Source organism: Dendrobates tinctorius, unplaced genomic scaffold (assembly GCF_039654945.1).
Source record: "Dendrobates tinctorius isolate UK_male_01 unplaced genomic scaffold, ASM3965494v1 ptg000070l, whole genome shotgun sequence".
Classification (NCBI taxonomy): Eukaryota; Metazoa; Chordata; class Amphibia; order Anura; family Dendrobatidae; genus Dendrobates; species Dendrobates tinctorius.
The window spans coordinates 87641615-87665952 of record NW_027361738.1 but is presented as its reverse complement, the minus strand read 5'-3'; the positions used below and the strand labels follow the sequence as shown (position 1 = coordinate 87665952).

Genomic DNA, 24338 nt, shown 5'->3' with positions numbered 1-24338 from the left:
TCCGTTTTTCGGCTATTAATCACTTACAATTTCCTTTGTTACAGAACTGCAAAGTATCCATAAAAATCGGAGGCTGTACTGCAGCTCCTTAAGGTAGCAGAGCTTTTTTCACGCACCCGTTTTCTTTAACGGATAGCAGACACAGAATTCCGTCCTGTGCACTATAGGGGCATATTCACATTTAAATTACTGGAAAGCTTCATGCAAGCAGATTTGAAGTGGGGGTTTTTATGGGGGGGGGTGATGCACAGAATCTGTGTGAAAATACCCTGTGTTTTTCCACTGAAATTAATAGGAAATTCAAAGCATTTTAAGTTATGTCGTGTGGATTTTGAGATGTGTGTGAACCGACCTCAAAGGTGTGTTTTCCCATTGAAATTAAATGGGGTTGTCCGGTCTAAAACTACAAGTCTGCCGTCACATTCTCCGGTGTCAGTGCCAGGAAAAGCGGAAATGTGATCCCAAGTATGTGACATGCACAACCCGACTAGACAGGCGTGTGTATATCACATACTTATGATCAAATGACCGCCGTTACTATGTGATATACATACTCCTGGCCACAATCCGACTAGATGGGGGAGGCCAGAAACAGTCTAGTTGGATTGTGGCTGGGAGTATGCATATCACATGCTTGCAGTAAAATGACCACCTTTCCAATGGGATATGCATACTCCCAGCCACAATCCAACTAGACTGTTTCTGGCCTCCCCCATCTAGTCAGATTGTGGCCGGGAGTAAGGATATAACATAAGAACGGCGGTCATGTGCCCACAAGAATATGATAGGCATACTCCCAGCCACATGACAACTAGTTAGCTGAAGCTGGAAACAGTCTAGTAGGATTGTGGCTGGCAGTATGCATATTAAATACTTGCGGTCACATGACTGCTGCCGTTCCCGGCGCTGACACTGAAGAATCTTGACATTGCGCAGTGTATTTAAAGGGAAGGTGCCATCAAATTTTTTTTTTTTAACAATTGAAAAAATGTAAAGTAAAATGTTTTAATTTTTGTATATAATCATCTGTTTTTGTTATTAATGAAAAGTGGTATGATAAGATGAAAACTAATTTAAAAAGATTTGGTATTTCTGTATTTTTAAATACTCGGGGGCAACAGCTGCTGAAATTTCCCATGAAAACCTAGTGAACAGACCCCAATAGTGGCTTCACCGATTTTATTTTTAACTAGCTGAAGAGCCCGGCGTTGCCCGAGCATAGTAACCAACTGTGGTTATAACAAATTATAATGATTATAATGATTATATTACACATAAAAACCGTGCATCTAATCCTATCCTGTGTGATACTGACTGCTGAGCCGTGTATCTAATCCTATCCTGTGTGATACTGACTGCTGAGCCATGTATCTAATCCTCTCCTGTGTGACACTGACTGCTGAGCCGTGTATCTAATACTATTCTGTGTGATACTGACTGCTGAGCAGTGTATCTAATCCTATCCTGTGTGATACTGACTGCTGAGCTGTGTATCTAATCCTATCCTGTGTGATACTGACTGCTGAGCCCGTGTATCTAATCCTCTCCTGTGTGACACTGACTGCTGAGCCTTGTATCTAATACTATTCTGTGTGATACTGACTGCTGAGCTGTGTATCTAATCCTATCCTGTGTGATACTGACTGCTGAGCCGTGTATCTAATACTATTCTGTGTGATACTGACTGCTGAGCCGTGTATCTAATCCTATCCTGTGTGATACTGACTGCTGAGCCGTGTATCTAATCCTATCCTGTGTGATACTGACTGCTGAGCCGTGTATCTAATCCTATCCTGTGTGATACTGACTGCTGAGCCGTGTATCTAATACTATTCTGTGTGATACTGACTGCTGAGCCGTGTATCTAATCCTATCCTGTGTGATACTGTCTGCTGAGCCGTGTATCTAATCCTATCCTGTGTGATACTGTCTGCTGAGCCGTGTATCTAATCCTATCCTGTGTGATACTGACTGCTGAGCTGTGTATCTAATACTATTCTGTGTGATACTGACTGCTGAGCTGTGTATCTAATCCTCTCCTATGTGATACTGACTGCTGAGCTGTGTATCTAATCCTATCCTGTGTGATACCGACTGCTGAGCTGTGTATCTAATCCTATCCTGTGTGATACTGACTGCTGAGCCGTGTATCTAATCCTATTCTGTGTGATACTGACTGCTGAGCCGTGTATCTAATCCTATTCTGTGTGATACTGACTGCTGAGCTGTGTATCTAATCCTATCCTGTGTGATACTGACTGCTGAGCCGTGTATCTAATACTATTCTGTGTGATACTGACTGCTGAGCCGTGTATCTAATCCTATCCTGTGTGATACTGACTGCTGAGCCGTGTATCTAATACTATTCTGTGTGATACTGACTGCTGAGCCGTGTATCTAATCCTCTCCTGTGTGATACTGACTGCTGAGCTGTGTATCTAATCCTCTCCTGTGTGATACTGTCTGCTGAGCCGTGTATCTAATCCTCTCCTGTGTGATACTGACTGCTGAGCTGTGTATCTAATCCTCTCCTGTGTGATACTGACTGCTGAGCCGTGTATCTAATCCTCTACTGTGTGATACTGTCTGCTGAGCCGTGTATCTAATCCTCTCCTGTGTGACACTGACTGCTGAGCCGTGTATCTAATCCTATCCTGTGTGATACTGTCTGCTGAGCCGTGTATCTAATCCTATCCTGTGTGATACTGACTGCTGAGCTGTGTATCTAATCCTCTCCTGTGTGATACTGTCTGCTGAGCCGTGTATCTAATCCTCTCCTGTGTGATACTGACTGCTGAGCTGTGTCTCTAATCCTCTCCTGTGTGGTACTGACTGCTGAGCTGTGTAGCTAATACTATTCTGTGTGATACTGACTGCTGAGCTGTGTATCTAATCCTGTCCTGTGTGATACTGACTGCTGAGCCGTGTATCTAATCCTATCCTGTGTGATACTGGGCTCCCCCTGCAGTCTGTGTCAGAGGGTGGTCTGTGTTGGCACAGTAATAAATTGTGTTATTTCCAGCTTTACAGAAGGACGATAACACCATAGAAATGATAAGAATAATAGGCCTCAGTTACCACAACTGTCCACAAAGAACACTGTTGCTGATAGCGACCAATCACAGCTCATTTTTCATCTTTTAAACAGCTCTGGGAAAGTGTGGCGTGTTTTGAGTGGCGACTTTTGTGTTTCGACTTTTATGTGGCGAGGTTGGTGTATGTGTGGTGAAATGTGTGCTGAGGGTGGTACATGTGGTGAAGCACGTGGTCGTGTGTGTGTTCATATCCCTGTGTGTGGTGAGTCTCCCATGTCAGGGCCCCTACCAACTGTACGGTATATACTCTTTGGCGCCATCGCTCTCATTCTTTCAGTCCCCCTTGTTCACATCTGGCAGCTGTCAATTTGCCTCCAACACTTTTCCTTTCACTTTTTCCCCATTATGTAGATAGGGGTAAAATTGTTTGGTGAATTGGAATGTGCGGGGTTAAAATTTCACCTCACAACATAGCTTAGGACGCTCTTGGGGTCCAGACGTGTGACTGTGCCAAATTTTGTGGCTGTAGCTGCGACGGTGCGGATGCCAATCCCGGACATACACACATACATACACACACACACACATTCCGCTTTATACATGAGATTAGTTTCTTATTACCACCCTGCACTTTGTGCTGCTCCACAGAGGATTACTGTAACCTGAAAATTACTGACATTTCTGGGGATAATTCCGCAGCGTTCCAATTATTTTTCAATGGAAACGAGTGAAATCTGCAACAACAAAAAAATGCAGCAAAATTTGCAGGTAACAGAAAAGCTGCAGATAAAACACAGAAAAAAATAATCCAAAACAAAAACGCAATGTGTGAACCCGGCCTAAAGGACACTGTCCGCACAGGGAGCGCCATGCTCCAACCTGAACTTGGGCTGTATATCGGGCGGAGACATACGGTCAGTCCGGGCATGATGGCGGTCCCTGTACGGACCGTGAACTCGGCCTTAGTTCACACGTTGCGTATTTGGTGCAGATTTTCCATATTAACCCTAAAATACTGATGATAAAAGGTCAGAGAGCGAAAAATACAAAAAAAAGTGAAGGCGAAATGAAAAATCAATAGTGGAGAGGGAGCCTCACAAAAATCAGGAGAGCTAGCTAATCTCTGAGAGGCAATGCAGAAAGACAAACGGGACATGTGATTAGATTGTGAGCTCTTCTGCCTTTCATGGTTTCTATGACAACCGAATATCTTTATTGACAGCGATCGTTTTCTACAACGTATCAATCACAATGAAACACAGCGACACCTACCGACAAAAGTCTCGTTTTGCAGTTCTTTGGCGCAGGCGCAACAGCGACCTTTCCCCCCCGCAAACATTGCCCGCGCATGCGTGCTAGGTGATTCCCGTCCACGGATGTTCCTGATATCGGCACCTGTATGGCGTTGGTTGAGCCCCCTCCCGGTATGACACGCCCCCGGAAATGACGTCACACCCGGCAGGAGCCCATCCAGTCTAGCATTTACCCTATGGCGTTTCTATAACAACTGCGCCAGTGCCGCCATGACGAGGCCTCCCCTGACTGCCGTCTGCTTCCTCCTCAGGGCTCCGAAGAGAAGGTGAAAGGAAGAAAACAAAAAAATGGACGGTCACAACTAGTAAGTGAGGAGGAGCCTCCTTGTGTCGCTGTACACACCTGTCAGGGGCGACTTTGGTGCGATTTTAATTTTTTTTTTGTACCTAATATTACAATGTTTTTCTGACTTTATCTCCCATTTATTTCTCTCTTCGATCCTCCTGACACAATGTCATCCGTCAGGAGCTGCCGTTGGCCATTATTCTGCACGCCGCGGCCTTCCGCTAAGGCTGTGTGCACACGCTGCGGATTCTGCTGCGGTTTTGGGCCTGTGGAAACGCAGCAGTTCCGCAGACATGGTACAGTACCATGCAACCCTATGGACTTTCAAATCCGCTGTGCTCACATAGTAGCGATGTGAAACCACAGGGAAAACCGCAGGAAAACCGCAGGTCACTTTACCTGCGGATCAGCGCGGAAAAACCCGCAGGTGAATCCGCAGCGTGTGCACATAGCCTAGGGGCGCTGCAGACTGTCCTCCAGCCGCTGCACGCGGTCATCATTTAACCCTTTCCCGCTGCACCCATATTTTTTTTATTTTTTCTTTTTTATTTACTTTTTATTTCAGATTTTTTTTTTAAATTTTTATCCTGAAGAAGTTTTGAAAAACGAACTTGGTGAAAAAAAACTATAAGGCCATGTGCACATGCTGCGGTTTTGCTGCGGTTTTGGCCCTGCAGAACTGCAGCAGTTCTGCGGACATGGTACTTTACCATGTTAGCCTATGGGTTTTCAAAACCGCAGTGCTCACGCTGCGGTTTTTTACCTGCGGAAAAGCTGCAGGTTTTTTTTCCGCAGCATGTCAATTGTTTCTGCGGATTCTGCTGCGGTTTCACACCTTTAACAGAGTAGAGGTGTGAAACCGCAGGGCAAAACCGCAGCAAAACCGCAGGTCACTTTACCTGCGGTTCCGCGGGAAAAAACACGCAGGTGAATCTGCAGTGTGTGCACATACCCTAAAGCATCGGTCACTCCTTTAGAGAGGATCCCTGATAGAATCGGCTCCAGTCTAAGCTCCGTCCAATCAAAAGCCTAGAAAGAAAAAACTCATTAAAAACTATTAAGAAAACTCCCCCCGTAGACCTTTTTAGGCAGAAGACAAACTCACGTTTTCCTTTCCTGAAGTCTTTTGCATTGTTTGTTTTTTTTTGTTTTTTTTTTGGAAACCTCCTGAGCGGTTTTTTTTAAAGGTTTTCCCGTGGTTTTTATGAATTTTTTTTTTTTTTGGTTACTGACAGTTGTTTTTTTCACTCCATTGAATAGTGAAAAAATCGCTAACGTTTTTTTTTTTAAAGCTAAAACGCTCCAAACACGGCACATTTTCTGAGGTTCTCCATTCAGTTGTAATGCAACGTTCGGAGCGTCTTGCAGAATGAGCAGATCCCATTGTATAGCCCCCGGGCTCTAACACTATGTTACCATGATACCTTTCCTTTATGCAGATTAAGCTGCAGCACGTCAAGTTTTTGCAGCTTTTTTTTTTTTTGCTATAGAAAATAATGAGTGCAAAAAAAAAAAAAAAACAGCAGCCGTGCATTTTGCTGCTTTTTTTGGTGAGTGAAATCACCTTTATTGAACATGTACTGCAGACAAATTACTAGACCTGAGCGACTATCTTCGGTTCCCCGCTTATTCGGTAAGCTATAGCGCTTGCCCTATAAGCTACAGCGGGAACCCGGCTTCCTGAATCCCGCCAGCTAAACAGCTGATCGCCGCCGCAACACATGCAGCTGCGGAGCTGATCAGCCGGCACGATCCAGGAAGCCGGGTTCCCACTGTAGCTTATAGGGCAAGCGCTATAGCTTACCGAATAAGCGGGGAACCGAAGATAGTCGCTCAGCTCTACAAACGACACATAATCTGCATCAAAAATGCAGCAAAATCTACTTTGTGTAAGCGGCTTTTTTTACTGCCAATACAGTAGGGTTTGGCTGCAGAAAAAAAAAAAGACGGCAAAGAAGCAACGTGTGAACATGGGATCAAGGTTGCCATCGTCGGAAATGCAAATGATGTTTCCATTTTTTTTTCCTGAAGCATCCTTTTTATTTTTCTTGTCATTTCCTGAGTATTTTTCTAAGGGTTTCCAATGTTTTTTTTTGTGACTTTGTTTTCAGGTCACTTTTTTTTTTGTCTTCACTCCATTGAATAATGAGGAAACTGCTATAATTTTTTTGTTTGTTTTTTTTACCAAAAATGATGGCTCTAAAAAAATGTCTGTGCCTCTTCCGAGCTTGTGTTGTAAAATACAGAGTGTCTTCTCAGCCAGAAACGCCAGAAGAACGGCCCGGTCATTTCTTATAGCCTCGTGGCTATTCATACCTTGTTGCCTTAGAGACCGACCACCGCTGCTAGACAGTAGCACGTGTGCAGCATTTACAAGCTCTTTTCTATGGACTGTTTTGAAGCAGTTCCAGGATCGCTGGAGCGTAGCGCTGTTACGGTCCATGAATATGCGGTCTCAGCGCTTACAAGCTATACAGAAGTGGTGGTCGGTTGCCAAGGCAACGAGCTGCAAACTAGAAAAAATTGTTAATATCTCTAGAATGGCTCCAAATTTTAATAAGCAGTAAATTGAAAAACTAATATGTTTTGCCTCCCTGGTTCCTTCTAGTCATTACTCCCGAGAGTTCTACGACCGCTATGCTCAAGGTCAGGAGAAGTCGGTGGTGAATAAGATGCAGCAGAAATACTGGAAGACCAAGCAGACGCTGATTAAAGTCACCGGCAAGAAGGAGGATGAGCACGTGGTGGCCTCGGACTCGGACCTCGATGCCAAACTTGAGGTTGGTGTTCTGGGGTTAACCCATTGACCCTTTTACTGCCACACCTCTTAAAGGGATTGTCCCTATTCTGACAATGCACTGGCCCCACTGCAATTTGTGTAAAAAAAAAAAAAAAAAAAAAAAAAAAAAAAAAAAAAAAAAAGCCGTGCTATACTCATCTTCCCCAGGTCCATCAGCGAGTCTCAGCCGCTGTTCTCAGTGAGCTCAAAGTCTCTGCCAGTGTACACGGAGTGCCACCTTCAGAGCCACTGAGCTCCCCACGACACCAGGAGCAGCGGACTCGCTGGTGGAACCGAAGAAGGGGAAGAAAGACCGGTTTTATTTTTGTAAACAAACTGTGACCGGAGTAGAACATTGTCTGAAGGGGGACAAGCCCTTTAACTTAGAGAGATGCTTCTGTTTGTCAGTCTGAGAGCACATATTCTCTCTGATTTTAAAGATGTGTGTGGGGGAAATTGTGATAGTATGAAAAAAAAAGTTTTTCACATTTTCCCCCACTAGATGCTGTACAGAGGGAGACATGATAGTAACAGCCTGCGATTGGTGATAGTGATCCCATGAAGAAAGGTGCCAGTTTTCACCCTCTGAGATCACTGGGGGCTGCACAGGGGGACAGGAATAGACTGTGATTATTGGGAGGGGGGGATACCATATAATGATTTTATTTCTATAGCACCACTGTATTCCGCTGCATGAACCGGTCACCAGCCAGTTTGTGTTCAGTACGGACACAGAGGGCTACTGAGTGCATGGAGAGTGTGAACAGATGATGGGAAGGACCAGATTAGGAGGAAAGTTTTGGAAAGGCAGAAAAGGAATCGTTAGATAAGTGAGGTGAGGCGATAGACCAGTCTAAAGAAATGTGTTTTTAGAGCACAGTTAAAACTGTGGATACTTTGTGAATTAATTGAATTGTCCGGGGTAATGCATTCCAGAGAATTGGCGCGGCACTTGAGAAGTCTTGGAGACAGGAGTGGGAGGTTCTGATTATTGAGGATGTTTGTCTTGGGTCATTAGCGGAATAGAGAGAAAGGGTAGGGTGGCAGACTGAGGCGAAGGATGGAGAACTATGGTGCTGCTGAACTGTGGAGAGCTTTGTGGGTGAGAGTGATGAGTTTATAGTGGTCTCCCCAGCGGATGGGCAGCCGGTGCAATGACTGGCACAGGGTAGAGGCATCGGTGCAGCTGTTGGCGAGGAATATGATCCCGGCTGCTGCATTCAGGATGGATTACCTACTGTAATGTAAAGTGCTGCGGAATATGTTGGCGTTATAGAAATAAAAAATTTTATTTTTATTATTAGACAGGGGAGAATTTAGTAAGAGGGAGACCGATCAGTAGAGAGGTGCAGTAGTCCAGACGAGAATGAAGAAGAGCTATAGTAAGAGGTTTTGCACAAAGAAAATCTTTTGTATTCACTCCTGGGGTCTTTGGAGCCTGTGCAGGGGGATATATAACCTATTGTCTGGCTTTGTGATGTCTTTTCCCATTCCGCAGAACGAGGACATAAATCGTTTTATGCTGATAATTATTGCCCCATGGGTGCTGTTTGTTTAAGGCACTGACACCTGTAGTCAATCAATAGCAGGTTGGGTTACTACTAGTGAGGAGCGAGTGTACTCGTTACTCGGGTTCCCTGAGCATGCTTGGGTGGTCTCCAACTATTTTGTAGTGCTGGGAGACTTAGTTTTCGCCTCCTCAGCTGCATTATTTGTGGCTGCTAGCCAGCCTGAATTTATGTGAGGAATGCCTGTTTGTTAGGCAATTCCCACATGTATTCAGCCTATGCTCGCTCACCACTGGTTACTATCATTTCTATTTTCTCTGCTGACGCTCTTCATTTCTTTATCTGTTTGCGTTTACCATGTTTAGTGTAAGGAAACAATGTATAGAATACAATATAAACTCCACACAGTGCAGCACCCCCCCTCATCTCTGTCTACAACCCTCCATCAGCATCCTATATACTCCAGAGCTGCACTCACTATTCCGCTGGTGCAAACACTGTTTGAATACTTTCCACTTTTATTTTTGCAGCTTTTCCACTCTATCCAGCGGACATGTATGGAGCTGCTGAAGGTGATAGAGCAGTATCAGAAGAGGATTTGCTGTAAGTCTTTATACCTTCACTACTATATAGTACGTGTGTAGCTCCCTCTTGTGGATAAAGTAACCGATGCAGTTCCTAGCCCATGACATTGCTCTCTTCTGGTGTACGCACAGGATGGTATAGCGATGCCCCATCAGATGGTTGTAATACAGTTATAGCCTCTTATTATGAGAGAGTGGATGAATATAAGGGTGTTTGTTCATGGCGGTAGTGTTAGCTGTATATAAGGTGTCCTACGGAGCCTGTAGAGCAGAACATGGAGGCCACACAACATAGACTTTTAGGTGTTTGCTTTTGTGCTTTATCCGCTAATATGGAATTGAATACAAGCTGTCTTGTAGTTTCACAGCATCTGAAGGGACCGTAGGTTGCAGTCTGCCAGTGTGGTATAATGTTTTGTTTTTTTTTTTTTGTTTGTTTTTTTTACAACCTTTCTTTTCCTTCGTTTTCTTTTTAGTTTTATCTCAAGAGGAGAACGAATTGGGAAAATTTCTCCGCTCCCAGGGATCTCAAGATAAAACAAGGGCTGGAAAAATTATGCAAGCCACGGGAAAAGCGCTCTGCTTCTCTTCACAACAGCGGTAAGCGGCACTTTACAAAGTCCTCGTGGGGTTAAAACAAACCATAATGAAATGTTTTATTGGCTTGGTAACACAAAGCAAAAACCAAGAGTGGATCCAACAACTTTTTTTTTGTTGTTTCCAGTGCATGAAAAATTGCAGCAAAAACTGCATGAGTTATGCCAGTCTTAGGCTGCATTCACACATCTGTACACCAGAGTCTGATGGACGGACCGGCCTAGGGTCTCCTGACCCAAATTCACCTGACCCATAGGCATATACACACGTGGTCAAAATTGTTGGTACCCCTCGTTTAATGACAGAAAAACCCACAATAGTCACAGAAATAACATGAATCTGACAAAAGTAATAATAAAGCAAAAATCTATGAAAATGAACAAATGAAGGTCAGACATTGCTTTTCAGCCATGCTTCCACAAAATTTTAAAAAAAAATAAATAAACCTCATGAAATAGGCCTGGATAGAAATGATGGGACCCTTAATTTAATATTGTGTTGCACAGCCATTTGAGGCAATCACTGCAATCAAAAATTCCTGTAACTGTCAATGAGACTTCTGCACCTCTCGACAGGTATTTTGGCCCACTCCTCAAGAGCAAACTGCTCCAGTTGTCTGAAGGTTGCCTTTTCCAGACGGCATGTTTCAGCTCTTTCCAAAGATACTCAATAGGATTTAGGTCAGGGCTCATAGAAGTACACTTCAGAATAGTCCAATGTTTTCCTCTTAGTCATTCTTGGGTGTTTTTAGCTGTGTGTTTTGGGTCATTATCCAGTTGCAAGACCCATGACCTGCGACTGAGACCAAGCTTTCTGACACTGGGAAGCACATTTCTCTCTAGAATCCCTTGATAGTCTTGAGATTTCATTGTACCCTGCACAGATTCTAGACACCCTGTGCCAAATGCAGCAAAGCAGCCCCAGAACATAACAGAGCCTCCTCCATGTTTCACAGTAGGGACAGTGTTCTTTTCTTGATATGCTTCATTTTTCCATCTGTGAACATAGAGCTGATGTGCCTTGCCAAAAAGTTCCATTTTTGTCTCATCTGTCCATAGGACATTCTCCCAGAATATTTGTGGCTTGTCAACATGTAGTTTGGCAAATTCCAGTCTGGCTTTTTTAGGAATTTTTTTTAAACAATGGTGTCCTCCTTGGTCGTCTCGCATGAAGTCCATTTTGGCTCATACAATGACGGATGGTGCGATCTGACATTGATGTTCCTTGAGCTTGAAGTTCACCTTTATTCTGTTTCGAAGTTTTTCTGGGCTCTTTTGTTACCATTCGTATTATCCGTCTCTTTGATTTGTCATCACTTTTCCTCCTGCGGCCACATCCAGGGAGGTCGGCTACAGTCCCATGGAGCTTACATTTCTGAATAATATGTGCAACTGTAGTCACAGGAACATCAAGCTGCTTGGAGATGGTCTTATAACTTTTACCTCTAACATGGTTGTCTATAATTTTCTTTCTAATCTCCTGAGACAACTCTTTCCTTCGGTTCCTCTGGTCCATGTTGAGTGTGATACACACCATGTCACCACACAGCACAGTGAGGATCTGTAGCCTCTATACAGGCCACTCACTGACTCCAAGATTGTAGACACCTGTGATGCTAATTAGTGGACACACCGCGATGTAACATGTCCCTTTTGTCACATTATTTTCAGGGGTTACCATTATTTCTGTCCAGGCCTATTTCATGAGTTTTATTTTTTTTAAATTCCGTGGAAGCATGGCTGAAAAGCAATGTCTGACTGTCATTTGTTCATTATCATAGATTTTTTTATTTATTACTTTTGTCTGATTCAAGTTATTTCTGTGACCATTGTGGGTTTTTCTGTCATTAAACAAGGGGTACTAACAATTTTGACCACATGTATATGAGACTATTAAGTTTGGGTCTTGAGACCAGTGGTCAGCCTCTGACTGCTGTTTTTAAATGGTGCAGCGTCGGTGGGAAATCTGTGCCAGCGCCACTCACTGCCTATCGGTGAGCTTCATAGGAGAATTTGATAGAGAGATATATATATATATATATATTATTATTATTATTATTATATTTTTTTTTTTTTTTTTTTTTTTACTACTTTATGCTTAGTATGTAGTGCAAACTATCAATGATCACAGATCAAGTTGCCTTGGGGAACTGAAAAAAATTATTAAAAGTTAAGTTAAAAAAAACAAACCATTGGATTAATGTGCAAACATATGAGAGTCCATGGATCTGTGTAACTGTCTTTGTCTCCTCTTCTTGCTGATCTAAAGCCCAAAGGGGGGGCGGCAAGTGGGAGAAGAGTAACACGGGCCATAAATTAGAGATTTTGGATGTTTATTCTTATGTTCCATTACATCGGCTACAGAAGAGGAATTATCACAATTTATCTGGCGGAATTTGCCATCTTGGTGTAACATCTTATGTGCATCACGCCAAAACGTTGCGCCAGGCCAGACCCCGGCAGTAAGGAGGTGGTTTCCTGTTCTCATTCAGCGGCCACAGACCACTGTTACGGCCGCTGATATGGGAGAATGGAATTGCATCATCTCTTCTCATAAAAGAAAATGGTTGGAAAAAAGGATGTTGAGTCTTAGAGACCCCCCCCTCTCGCCGAGCATATGTATCATGAAGCAGGAGCGACCTGATTACTCTGTCGCCTCATTGGGGTACAGAGAACCATGGGTGTTATGCGTCTGTCCACTAGGAGGCGACACTATGCATAATCTGAAAAAGATTAACTATGGCTTCTCTGCAGTATACACCCCTGGACGGCATTAGCCTTCTCCAGTTTTTGCTTAGTGTCGCATAGGAGGCACACCTAAGGATTACAGATGAAGAAAAGTGGGTCTCCTGCGAGACTCGCGACATGGCTCCTTCCTCGGCCCCTTTTATAGGGTGCCCGGTTGAAGTCGAGATGGCTATTCCCCATGTCGCTCCTTCCCCAGTCCCTCGGGTGCTGGTTCGAAGTCGAGACCCCCCCCACCTTCCCCAATTCCCTTTGGTTTCTGGGTTGAGGTCGAGGCGAGGATAAAGCCCCCTGAAGGTGACAGCAGCACCCTCCCTAGTCCCCCTCTGGGGGTATTAGGTTGAGACGCCTCAGGTAGGGCATGCACAGGCAGCACTCTGCAGCTCCCAGCGGTATGGGCCAGCACACTGCGCCTGCATCCAGGGACCCCAGCCCAGCTGTGGGCTCCTGTCGGGACCGCGGGGAGTGCAGGCGGCCATGGTACATTTGAGACACAGGGCTTCCTGCGCCCTGTTTCTCTGGCGGGGGGGGATCCTTCAGCCCACCCCCCCCCCCCCCCCCGCCACCTATAGCCCCACCGCTATCCTGACTTCAATCCGGGAGGGCCCGGTTCAGCTCCGATCCCCTCCCGGACTTCCACGCCGACCTGGAGCCCTCTTGGGCATCAGGCATCTACTTTAGGCCACGGCTTCGGCCTAGCCGAGGCCGCCGCCTTGTTTCCGCCCCCCCGATGACAAATGTGACTCTACAGTGTCATAGAGGGGGTGGATTGAGACTGAAAGGGCGCGTTTTTTACACAGCCCTGCCGATTTTTTACTGCTCTCCGCCCCCTTTCTCCTTCCTCCTCTTCCCCACGGCGCCATTTCTGCTGCAGGACAATATTAACCCTGCATATCGTCCAGGCCAGCCAGTGTGTGGAGGGAGGCACAGGACTGTGGATCTTCGGCGCTGGACCTAGGGGCACACTGGTGGGGGTAAGATCACAGCTGGGGTTCTTACTCGGCTGTGATTCCATGTTCCTATAAGGCCCCCTATAGGTTCCTCTGCATAGCCACCCCTGTAAGGGTGTGTGCACATGCTGCGGTTTCGCAGCGGATTTGGCGGCTGCGGACCCGCAGTAGTTTTTGCTGTGGTGTACAGTACCACGATTCCCTATGGGAATCAAAAACCGCAGTGCAGACGGTGCGGAATTTTCCGCGGTTTTCAATCCGCAGAAAGAATTGACATGTCAGTTCTTTCTGCGGATTCTGCTGCGGTTTGCCATCTCCTCCATTGAGGAGATGAAAAACCGCAGGGCCAAACCGCAGAGCAATCCGCAGGTAAAACTGCAGGTCTTTTGACGTGCGGTTTCACCTGCGGATTTTATAAAATCCGCGCGGATGAATCCGCACCCCAATCCGCAGCGTGTGCGCACACCCTTAGGCCCCTCTGCATAACCATCCCTCTCGTGCACTATGCCGGACTCAAGGCCCAAGAGAACCAGGCAGTACTGTTTTGTTTGTTTGTTTTTTTTTTTTTATGCATTCTGCACAGCCTGCAGAACTACTCTCCCCAGTGGCAGCACGTACCCGCACTGCCGGGACTGTATCCAGACTACTGAGTCAGAACCCCAAGAAGCCCCTACCAATGCTTCGGTGTCTGCTACCACGCCGGAATGGGCTACTCAGATGTCGCAATCTATGACGCAGTCTATAGATAACCAAACCTCCACATTGCTTCAGGCTCTGCAGGGTCATGCCTCGGCTATGAATGTTACCCAGCAAAGGGAGAGTTCGACTCGGGCATGCCGTTCCGGGCACATACAGAAGTAAGCGGACCCACAGGTCGCGTTCATCTGCGTCATCCCATAGCACACGGTCATCCCCCTCTAGGGAGAGACACCGTAGTTCCAGGTCACCTAGACCGTCCCCTACCAGGGACAGACAACGCAGATCTCCACAGCGATCCCCGACCACAGAAGACCTCCACCCCAGTTCACCCACCAGGGGACGCCTCAGCAATACACACGATTCGGAAGGCATCTGTGACTCCGACAACGAAACGGAGGGGTCCCTGATCCCAATTCCCCCTAGCAATACAGCGCTAGTTGAGGACGTAATCTCTTCCATCTATCGGGTGCTGGATATTTCTGATCCGCCCCCGGAGGCCCTAGAACACAAGATTTCCTTTGAAGGTGTTCTGAAACCGCCTAAGATCTTCTCTAATCACCCAGAATTTAAGGCGATCCTTAACAAGCAGTTCTCACAGCCTGAGAAGAAATTCGCCAATATTTGGAGGCAAGGTACCCCTTCCCGCAGAAGGACACCCAAGAATGGATAGATCCACCCGAAGTGGACCCCCCAGTCTCTAGACTAGCAGCACAGACCCTCCTCTCACTGCCAGATAGCTCAACCCTCAGGGACGCAGGTAGAACGCATGACTCGTTCAATTTTCGAGGCTGCAGGGGACTCCCTGGCTCCCGCCTTCGCTTCAGTTTGGGCTGCCACAGCCATTCTGGCTTGGACCAAAAAATTACAAACTGGCCTCCAAGCACCAACTCCTGAGCTGTCGGACCAAGCGGTTCAAATAGCAGTTGTAGCAGATTACATGCTTCATGCAGCTCTGGATTCAGCAAGGGGTGTAGCTGAGATAGCATCAAACGCCATCACGATTCGGCATATTCTCTGGCTGCGGGAATGGAAAGCGGACGCGGCCTCAAAGAAGTCCCTCACGCACCTCCTGTACCTCAGTGGGCGGCTTTTCAGTGAAAAGTTGGACACAATGATATCCAACGCCACCGGGGGTAAGAGTACCTCTCTCCCTCAACTAAAACCTAAACGCACTTACAAAAAGCGTAACCAAAGACGATTCCGATGCTTTCGGAATTCTTCGGGTTGGTCCGTCTCGCGTCCAGCACAAAATCGTAACCGTTCCCCACGCAGGGACAACTCACGGTCGACGCAAAGGCCGGACAAGACCTGGCAGTCAAAAGCAGGCCAGTCAAAGCCCAAAGGAGGAAAACCTCAGACTTTCTCCTCATCATGACTCACGAACTCCGGAAGACACCCCACCCGTAGGCGGACGACTTTTGCTCTTTCAGCAAGTCTGGCTGCCTATTACAGAAGACAGGTGGGTCAGGGGACTAGTGTCTTCCGGATACAAGATAGAGTTCACTTCCAACCCACCGAACCAGTTCTTCCTCTGTGTTCCCCCAAAACCGCCAGCCAAGGCTCGTGCCTTCCACCAAGCGATTTCCTCCCTTCTTCAAGCAGGAGTCATAGTACCGGTTCCCGCGGCCGAGCGCTTCCGAGGGTTCTACTCCAATCTATTCGTAGTCCCCAAGAAAGGAGGCAGCGTACGGCCCATATTGGACCTAAAACAACTCAACAAATATGTACGGGTTCGTCATTTTCGCATGGAGTCCCTTCGGTCCATCATTGCGTCCATGGAGAAGGGAGAATATCTCGCCTCCATAGACATACAAGACGCATACCTGCATATACCGATTGCTCCCACCCATCAGAGATTTCTCAGGTTCGCAATCGACCAGGACCACTACCAGTTCGTGGCTCTCCCGTTCGGACTCGCCACGGCTCCCAGAACGTTTACCAAGATCATGGCAGCCACCATGGACGTTCTACACTCCAGAGGCATAGTAGTCGTTCCATACCTGGACGATCTCCTCATCAAGGCTTCCACCTTCAAGGACTGCGAGCTCAGCGTCTCAATCACAATCGACACTGAGTCGCCTGGGCAGGTTAGTCAACCTACAAAAGTCATCAACTACCCCGAGTCAGTCTCTGACCTTCCTGGGGATGCTATTTGATACCTCCCGGGGTCTGGTGCTCCTTCCCAAGGACAAGACACTGGCTCTCCGTCTAGGAGTTCGCATCCTCCTCCGCGGACCCCCCCCCGATCTCTCCGGTTTGCCATGAGAGTCCTCTGCAGGATGGCGGCAGCAATGGAAGCAGTCCCATTTGCCCAGTTTCACCTCAGGCCTCTTCAGCTAGCCATTCTGGGACAGGAAACCTTTTTCCCTCGACAGGGAGTTCCAGCTAACATCGTCAACCAGGAGGTCCCTGCACCGGTGGCTCAAGCCAACCTCGCTTGTAACGGGGAAATCCTTTCTCACAGGTCAATGGAAGGTCCTGACCACCAACGCGAGCCTGACTGGTTGGGGTGCGGTGCACCTACATCACAGGGCACAGGGCAAGTGGTCACCAGTGGAAGCGAACATGCCCATCAACATCCTGGAGATTCGGGCCATCCTCCTGGCGTTGAGAGCCTTTCGTCACTTACTGGCAGCCTCTCATATCAGAGTACAGTCGGACAATGCCACGGCGGTGGCATATGTGAACCACCAAGGCGGGACCCGCAGTACTCAGGCGATGAGAGACGTGACACACATCCTCCACTGGGCGGAAGACACGGGGTCGGTACTCTTTGCGGTCCACATTCCGGGTGTGGACAACTGGGAAGCCGACTTCCTCAGCAGACAAGGAATGGACTCGGGAGAGTGGTCTCTCCCATCCCGAAATTTTTCGCCAGATCTGCCATCGCTGGGGGACCCCGGACGTGGCCCTAATGGCATCCCATCTCAATGCCAAGGTCTCCAATTTCATGGCCAGGACACACGATCCGCGGTCGCTCGGAGCAGTTGCCCTGGTTCAGGACTGGACCCAGTTCCAGCTTCTGTACATTTTTCCACCTCTCCCCCCTGATATCCAGAGTGGTGAGGAAGATCAAACGAGGGAGTTCCAACCATCCTAATCGCGCCGGACTGGCCCAGACGTGTACGCCCACATCGTACAACTTACAGCAGATGCCCCCTGGCGTCTCCCCGACCGTCCCGATCTTCTGTCACAAGGCCCGTTCTACCACCAGAACTCAGGGGCTCTCAATTTGACGGCGTGGCCCTTGAGACCTGGGTTCTAACCCAGGCAGGGCTCTCACCGGACGTCATTGGAACCATGATCAGGGCACGGAAGCCAGCCTCCACCAAGATTTATTACCGTACCTGAAGAGCCTTCTTTACCTGGTGCGAATCTCGCGGCCAGATCCCACTCCCTTATTCCCTCCCCAAAGTACTTGGTTTTCTCCAATCGGGTCTGGACGCCAGGCTGTCCCTGGGCTCGCTTAAGAGCCAGGTGTCAGCACTCTCAGTGCTTTTTCAGAGACGCATTGCTAACAAGCCGCAAGTAAGGACTTTTCTTCAGGGGGTTTCCCGATTGGTTCCCCCCTACAGACGTCCACTAGAAACGTGGGACCTCAACCTGGTCCTGACAGCAATGCAGGGACCACTTTTCGAACCCCTTAGGGAAGTCCCACTCCGCCTTCTATCCCAGAAGGTGGTCTTTCTGGTGGCAATCACCTCGCTACGCATGGTGTCTGAACTGTCAGCACTCTCCTGCAGACGGCCCTTCCTGGCTTTTCACCAGGACAAGGTAGTTCTCCGTACGGTCCCATCCTTCCTTCCAAAGGTTGTGTCCAACTTCCACCTCAATGAGGAAATTTCACTGCCATCCCTTTGCCCGGTTCCGGTTCATAGAGTGGAGAAGGCTCTGCATACGCTTGACCTCGTCAGGGCTTTGCGTATATATGTGTCTAGGACTGCGCCCTTCCGGAAGTGTGATTCCCTTTTCCTTCTTCCGGAAGGCGTCCGCCAGAGTCTGCCGTCTTCCAAAGCTACACTTGCCAGGTGGATCAAATCCACCATACAAGAGGCTTACCGCCTTAAAAATTCTCTTCCGGACGGTATTACGGCACACTCTACACGGGCGGTAGGGGCCTCCTGGGCCATTCGGCACAACAAGTGTGTAAGGCGGCCACTTGGACTAGCCTACACACATTTACTAAACACTACAAAGTTCATACCCAGTCCTCAGCGGACGCGAGCCTGGGTAGACGGGTTCTGCAGGGGGCGGTGCCCCAAGTTTAGGGACCTGTCTGCAGAATATTCGTCCATTGCTTCCCACCCAGGGACTGCTTTGGGACGTCCCATGGTTCTGTGTCCCCCAATGAGGCGACAGAGTAAAGGAGATTTTTGTGTACTCACCGTAAAATCTCTTAGCCTCTAATTGGGGGACACAGCTCCCACCCTGTTTCCCTTACGGGCCGTTGTTACTGTTGAGTTCTCATATTGTTCTTTGAGCTCATACATAGTGGCCTTCTTACAGGCATGGTTATGTTATTTCTGTTATGTTCCTCCTAATGCTTTTGCACAAAACTGGAGAAGGCTAACGCCATCCAGGGGTGTATACTGCAGAGGAAGAGCCATAGTTAATCTTTTTCAGATTATGCATAGTGTCGCCTCCTAGTGGACAGCAGCATAACACCCATGGTTCTGTGTCCCCCAATCAGAGGCTAAGAGAGATTTTACGGTGAGTACACAAAAATCTCCTTTTCTCTCCATACATAAACGAGTAGTCGTCCTTCCCGGAACACATAGAGAAGCTTGTGACCTGTCTCCGGACTCTTTCAGGTTGGCCCTGAGAAGCCCATTATCTCGGCTTCATCAAGAGGTGGAGACCTTCCGCTACCGAGCAATATCCGACTGCTGGTTGACTGTCAATCGCATGGAGCAGACCAGGACCGAATATCGGGGGGTGCTGCTGTGGATGAAAGACGTGTCGCAAGAGCTGGACCCCGATACGTACAAGCAAATGGAAAAATTCAGAAAGGTAATTTAAACAATTAATAATTCTTATATGTTAGCAGATCCCAAATTTAATGTATTTTATGGAAACGAAGGCCGCATTAATGATTTTCTTAAGTTAAAGGAGATATACAATTAGAAAAATATGGCCGCTTTCTCCCAGAAAGAGCATCACGGATTTCCGGGAGCCGTGTTTAATGCTGCAGCTCTGCTCTGTTTAACCTCTTCCTTATATCGCACGTCTGGTGCAGATATACGGTGAGGGCGCAAGAGCTGACCTACCCGCCTCTGACAGCTATGACTGGAGTCTTAACTACTTAAATGGGGCGCCGATGGGTTACCAGAGCTGCTTAGCCCTAATAAAGACCCTAGGTGCTACCATATTGGTGCCCCTGTAAAACCCAGCCATACACACATACAGTGGGGGAAATAAGTATTTGATTCCTTGCTGATTTTGTGAGTTTGCCCACTGACAAAGACATGAGCAGTCTATAATTTTAAAGGTAGGTTAATTTTAACAAATAGAGAATTTCAAAAATAAAATCCAGAAAATCACATTGTATAGATTATATAAATTTATTTGCGTTTTGCAGTGAGAAATAAGTGTTTGATCTCTCTGGCAAACAAGACTTAATACTTGGTGGCAAAACCCTTGTTGGCAGGCACAGCAGTCAGACTTTTTTTTTGTAGATGATGATGTTTGCGCACATGTCAGGAGGAATTGTGCTCCACTCCTCTTTGCAGATCATCTCTAATTCATTAAGATTTTGAGGCTGTCGCTTGGCAACACGGAGCTTTGACTCCCTCCATAGGTTTTCTATGGGATTAAGGTCTGGAGACTGGCTAGGCCACTCCATGACCTTAATGTGCTTCTTTTTGAGCCACTTCTTTGTTGCCTTGGCTGTATGTTTTGGGTCATTGTCTTGCTTGAAGACCCAGCCTTGACCCATTTTTAATTCTCTGGCGGAGGGAAGGAGGTTGTCACTCAGGATTTTACGGTACATGGCTCCATCCATTCTCCCATTAATATGGTGAAGTAGTCCTGTGCCTTTAGCAGAGAAAAAGCCCCAAAACATAATGTTTCCACCTCCATGCTTGACAGTGGGGATGGTGTTCTTTGGGTCATAGAGAGCATTTCTCTTCCTCCAAACACGGCGAGTTGAGTTAATTCCAAAGAGCTCAATTTTTATCTCCTCTGACCATCACCTTCTCCCATTCACTCACAGAATCATCCAGAATCTTTTTAAACTAATATATATACACAATGCAAGAAAGCGGGCAGCACCGCTGTTACCGTGCTAAGGTCCATGGCTGGCAGCAGGCGGAGAGCTCACATCCAGGACTCCCGGGTGCTTGACCTCGTAGCGAGACGATAGTAGTTTCCAAGAGTAAAAGGTCGCAACCTTTTACTCTTGGAAACTAATATATATACACTATAAAACTTTAATATCAATGCAATGGTACTGAGCCGAATAATCATGTTGTTGTTTTTTTTGTTTTTTTTTTATCAATTTCACTACTTATTACACACTGTGAAAAGACTCCACAGAAAAAACAGTGATCTTTGTGTTTTTTTTTTTTTTTTTATAATTTAACAGTATTTTGGATTTTTTTTTTTCCGTCTTTCTGTACATTATATGGTGAAAAGAACCCGCAATGTGTTGTGTGTGTGGGTTGTTTTTTTTTTTTTTTTTTTTTTTCTGTGACGGGGAAGCAGCCCTGTGTTCCTGGATCTTTCCGTTGGGTGCTTCCATTCGGGACAGAATCTGCACGTGGCTAAAACCTCCCCAAATTGTGCAAAGTTTTGGCACATTCTGTTGCAGAAAATATTTTGAATCTGCACTGCTAAATCTCAGGGAAATCTTCAGTATGTCAGTCTGGTGCGGACATGTACATGTGCAACAAAATCTCATCCTATGGATTTCACTTTGTAAAGATTTACTGTAGATGTCCTCCTCCCCGTTGCAAGAGGTAAAATCAACAATGAAAGTCCACAATAGAAAATAAACTACAGATGCCAAATCCACAAACCCTCCATTTTTCGCCATCTTTTTTTTTTTTTTTTTTTTTTTTTTTTTCCTTCCATGCCGCATTTGGGTGAGATTTCATGACCTCTCGTCCACAATGCTGCTACTGCGATACACCGCAGGTTTCCCGTCCTTTTACTCTATCATTTCTATTTATGACTCACTGCTAATAGTGATTGTTCTAGTATTTGTATCTAGAGCCAGACGCATCTGACTTCGTTTGTGACGTCCGGTCCATAAATTATTTAGCCTCCACAACGTCTAAGTAATTGCAATCTGAGTTGTGGACTGCAGGTGGCGATGTTGGTCTATAGTATCACTCTGTGTCCCCCCCCCCCCCCATTATCTAAGGGTCTGGGCTCCTGGTCTTCAACATGATTGTTGCAGAACTACAACTCCCATCATTGCTGGCCTTTGGAGAAGCACTACCCCAGGCTAATGGTCTGACCATGGTTAACTATATAAAATCACTGAACTTTGTGGATTACTGAAATGGCAAATCTGATTCCTTCTATAGCATTCACCTTCTCGTGTAAGCGTCAGGTTTTTTAACATTTAAAAAAAAAAAAATGAACACATTTGGGTTGCATTAATAACAGTGTGATGTGATAAATGGCAACAAAAATTTGTAGCCGTCGCCTTTACTACCATGTGATAGAGCGTCCAGTGGTCCAGAACTCACCGGTCACATAATAGGAGTCACTGATATAACAAGTCCGTTCATGACATTTCTTCCTCCTGAATCTTCCCCCATCACCTGCGAGTGATATTATTGAGAAGTGGAAGGAACCGCATGAACTCCGCCACGAAGTGGAGACCCCGTTACATTACAGAATAGGGGGCCAAGTGCTGAGGGCGGAAAAGTCACCAACGCTGATCTCATAACTGCAGAGTCCAGACCTCATCATCACAAACACTACGCCCCCGCCAGGAGCTTCATGACGGAACATCTGCATGCAGCCGTACATCACCAAGCACAATGCCGAGCGTCGGATGGAGTGGTGTAAAGCCGCCACCACTGGACGTGGAGGAGACGTGTTCTGTGCGGTGACGGATCACACTTCTCTATCTGCGTCTGATGCAGGAGTCTGGGTTTGGTGATTCCAGGAGGACGTTTCCCCCTGACTGCGCTGTGCCCCTGTACAGATGGTGGAGGAGGATAATGCTATGGGGATGTTATCAGGGGACGGCCTCGGACCCTTAGGAAGGGAAATCTTAATCCTTCAGCACAAGACATTATGGAGAATTGTATCTTCAGCTTTGTGGGAACAGTTTAGGGAAGACCCTTATCTGTCCCCTATGACTGTGCCCAGTGCACAAGCTCCATACAGACATGGGTGGGAGAGCATGGGCGGCCGCACAGAGCCCGGACCTCAGCCGCATCCTTTAAGGCTAAGTGCGCACGTAGCAGAAAATTTCTGCTTGAAAACCTGACTCCCTTCCCAGAAACCGCACCTATTTTTCCGCGGCGGTTTTTGCGCGGTTTTGATGTGGGTTTTTCCGCAGCGGTTTCAAAATGCATGGAAGAAGCCAAAACTGCGGAATAATCCGCAAAATTAATTAGCATGCTGCGTTTTTTACCGCGATGCGGTTTTTTCGCGGTACAAAACGCATCAATGTGCACAAAAAGTGCAAAATGCATAGAAATGACTGGGAAGCTTGTTTTATAGTGAAAACCGCGGTAAAAACCGCTAAAAAACGCTGTGTGTGAACACAGCCTAATGGAGCTTGTGACCCTTGCTTCCCACCAACATCAGGGTCTGACCCCACAAATGCTCTTCTGGATGAAGAGGGGCTGCTTTTCTAAGTTTTTCTCAGTTCGCATTTAAACTTTGTCCATAATTTCGGTTCTGAGTAGCCTCAGACATGCGACCAAGTGGCTGAATGCAGCTCCGGAGGTGAGTAAAGAATAAAATTACATGTGTAAATGATGAATCACTAAAGCATAGGATTCACAGAAGGCGACAGCTGCCCCCCAAGATCAGAACAGGAGAAATGAATGAAGACAAGAAGTGAGCAATTACTACACGGTGACTGCATGCTACAGCCACCACCGACACTTCGGTAAGTTCAGACATAGAGGTGCCGGCCTCCCCCGCAGGATCTGCCTCCTCTGCTCTCAGAGCCGCATTGATTGAACTTGCAGGTTAAATATAGGAATTTCTCGGGTGGAAGAGATTACATCAGCGCTCGCCGATTGCTGCGTACCTCTGAGATGTCTCTTCATCTGTTCAATTATGCAGGAAAGGGAATTAGAGGTCACCCAGGAGGAGGCTGCAGTACTCACCGCCAAAACCTGAGAAATGACAGGTCATGTGATCGATGGCAGATGGATTAAAGCCCTTCAAGCCGCCTGGTGCAGCGAGCTAGAGTCGTGGTCGTGGAGTATTACATGACTGTCGGTGGGAAAGGAGCAGGAGATTGCATCATTGAAATTTGTGAATGCATCAGTCCTCTGTTATGCAGGACAGCCTGTCCCCAATCCTTCCTTCCATAGTGGTTCATTGGCATGGATAGTTAACCATTTTATAAATATTGTTCCCTCCGAAAAGGGTTGCTGTGATGGACAGCCCAAAACTAGACAAAAAAGTTCACATAAACACCGTATCATCCAGTGTTTTGTTTTTTTTACCCTTCGCCACGACAGCACCCACTGGAGGTATCGGATCCGCCCCATTTGGAACAGGAAACCCTACATGAAAGATTCAAGGGGGTCGGTCCGCCTTTCCTCCTCAGTTTTGGTTTCCTGTTCCAAACGGAGCCACGATCCTTCAGGAAACATACCTGGGCCATGCACGCCGCCTGTGCAGTCTCCATGTGAACGGCAGGGG

At 46.9% G+C, this 24338-nt stretch overlaps 1 protein-coding gene across 2 annotated transcripts in view; it reads left to right on the top strand.

Moving 5' to 3' along the window:
• ICA1 (islet cell autoantigen 1) overlaps positions 1–24338 on the top strand; it is a 140731-nt gene that overhangs the window by 74887 nt on the left and 41506 nt on the right. Inside the window, exons 2-6 of one of the 2 annotated variants that reach the window (XM_073582099.1) lie at positions 4600–4653; positions 7243–7414; positions 9452–9524; positions 9982–10105; positions 19307–19505. In XM_073582099.1, coding sequence (XP_073438200.1) covers positions 4637–4653; positions 7243–7414; positions 9452–9524; positions 9982–10105; positions 19307–19505 — 585 coding nt within the window. In that variant the 5' untranslated portion in view covers positions 4600–4636. Of the gene's footprint in view, positions 1–4465; positions 4654–7242; positions 7415–9451; positions 9525–9981; positions 10106–19306; positions 19506–24338 lie in introns of those variants that run through there. The other variant, XM_073582100.1, reaches the window with a different exon arrangement.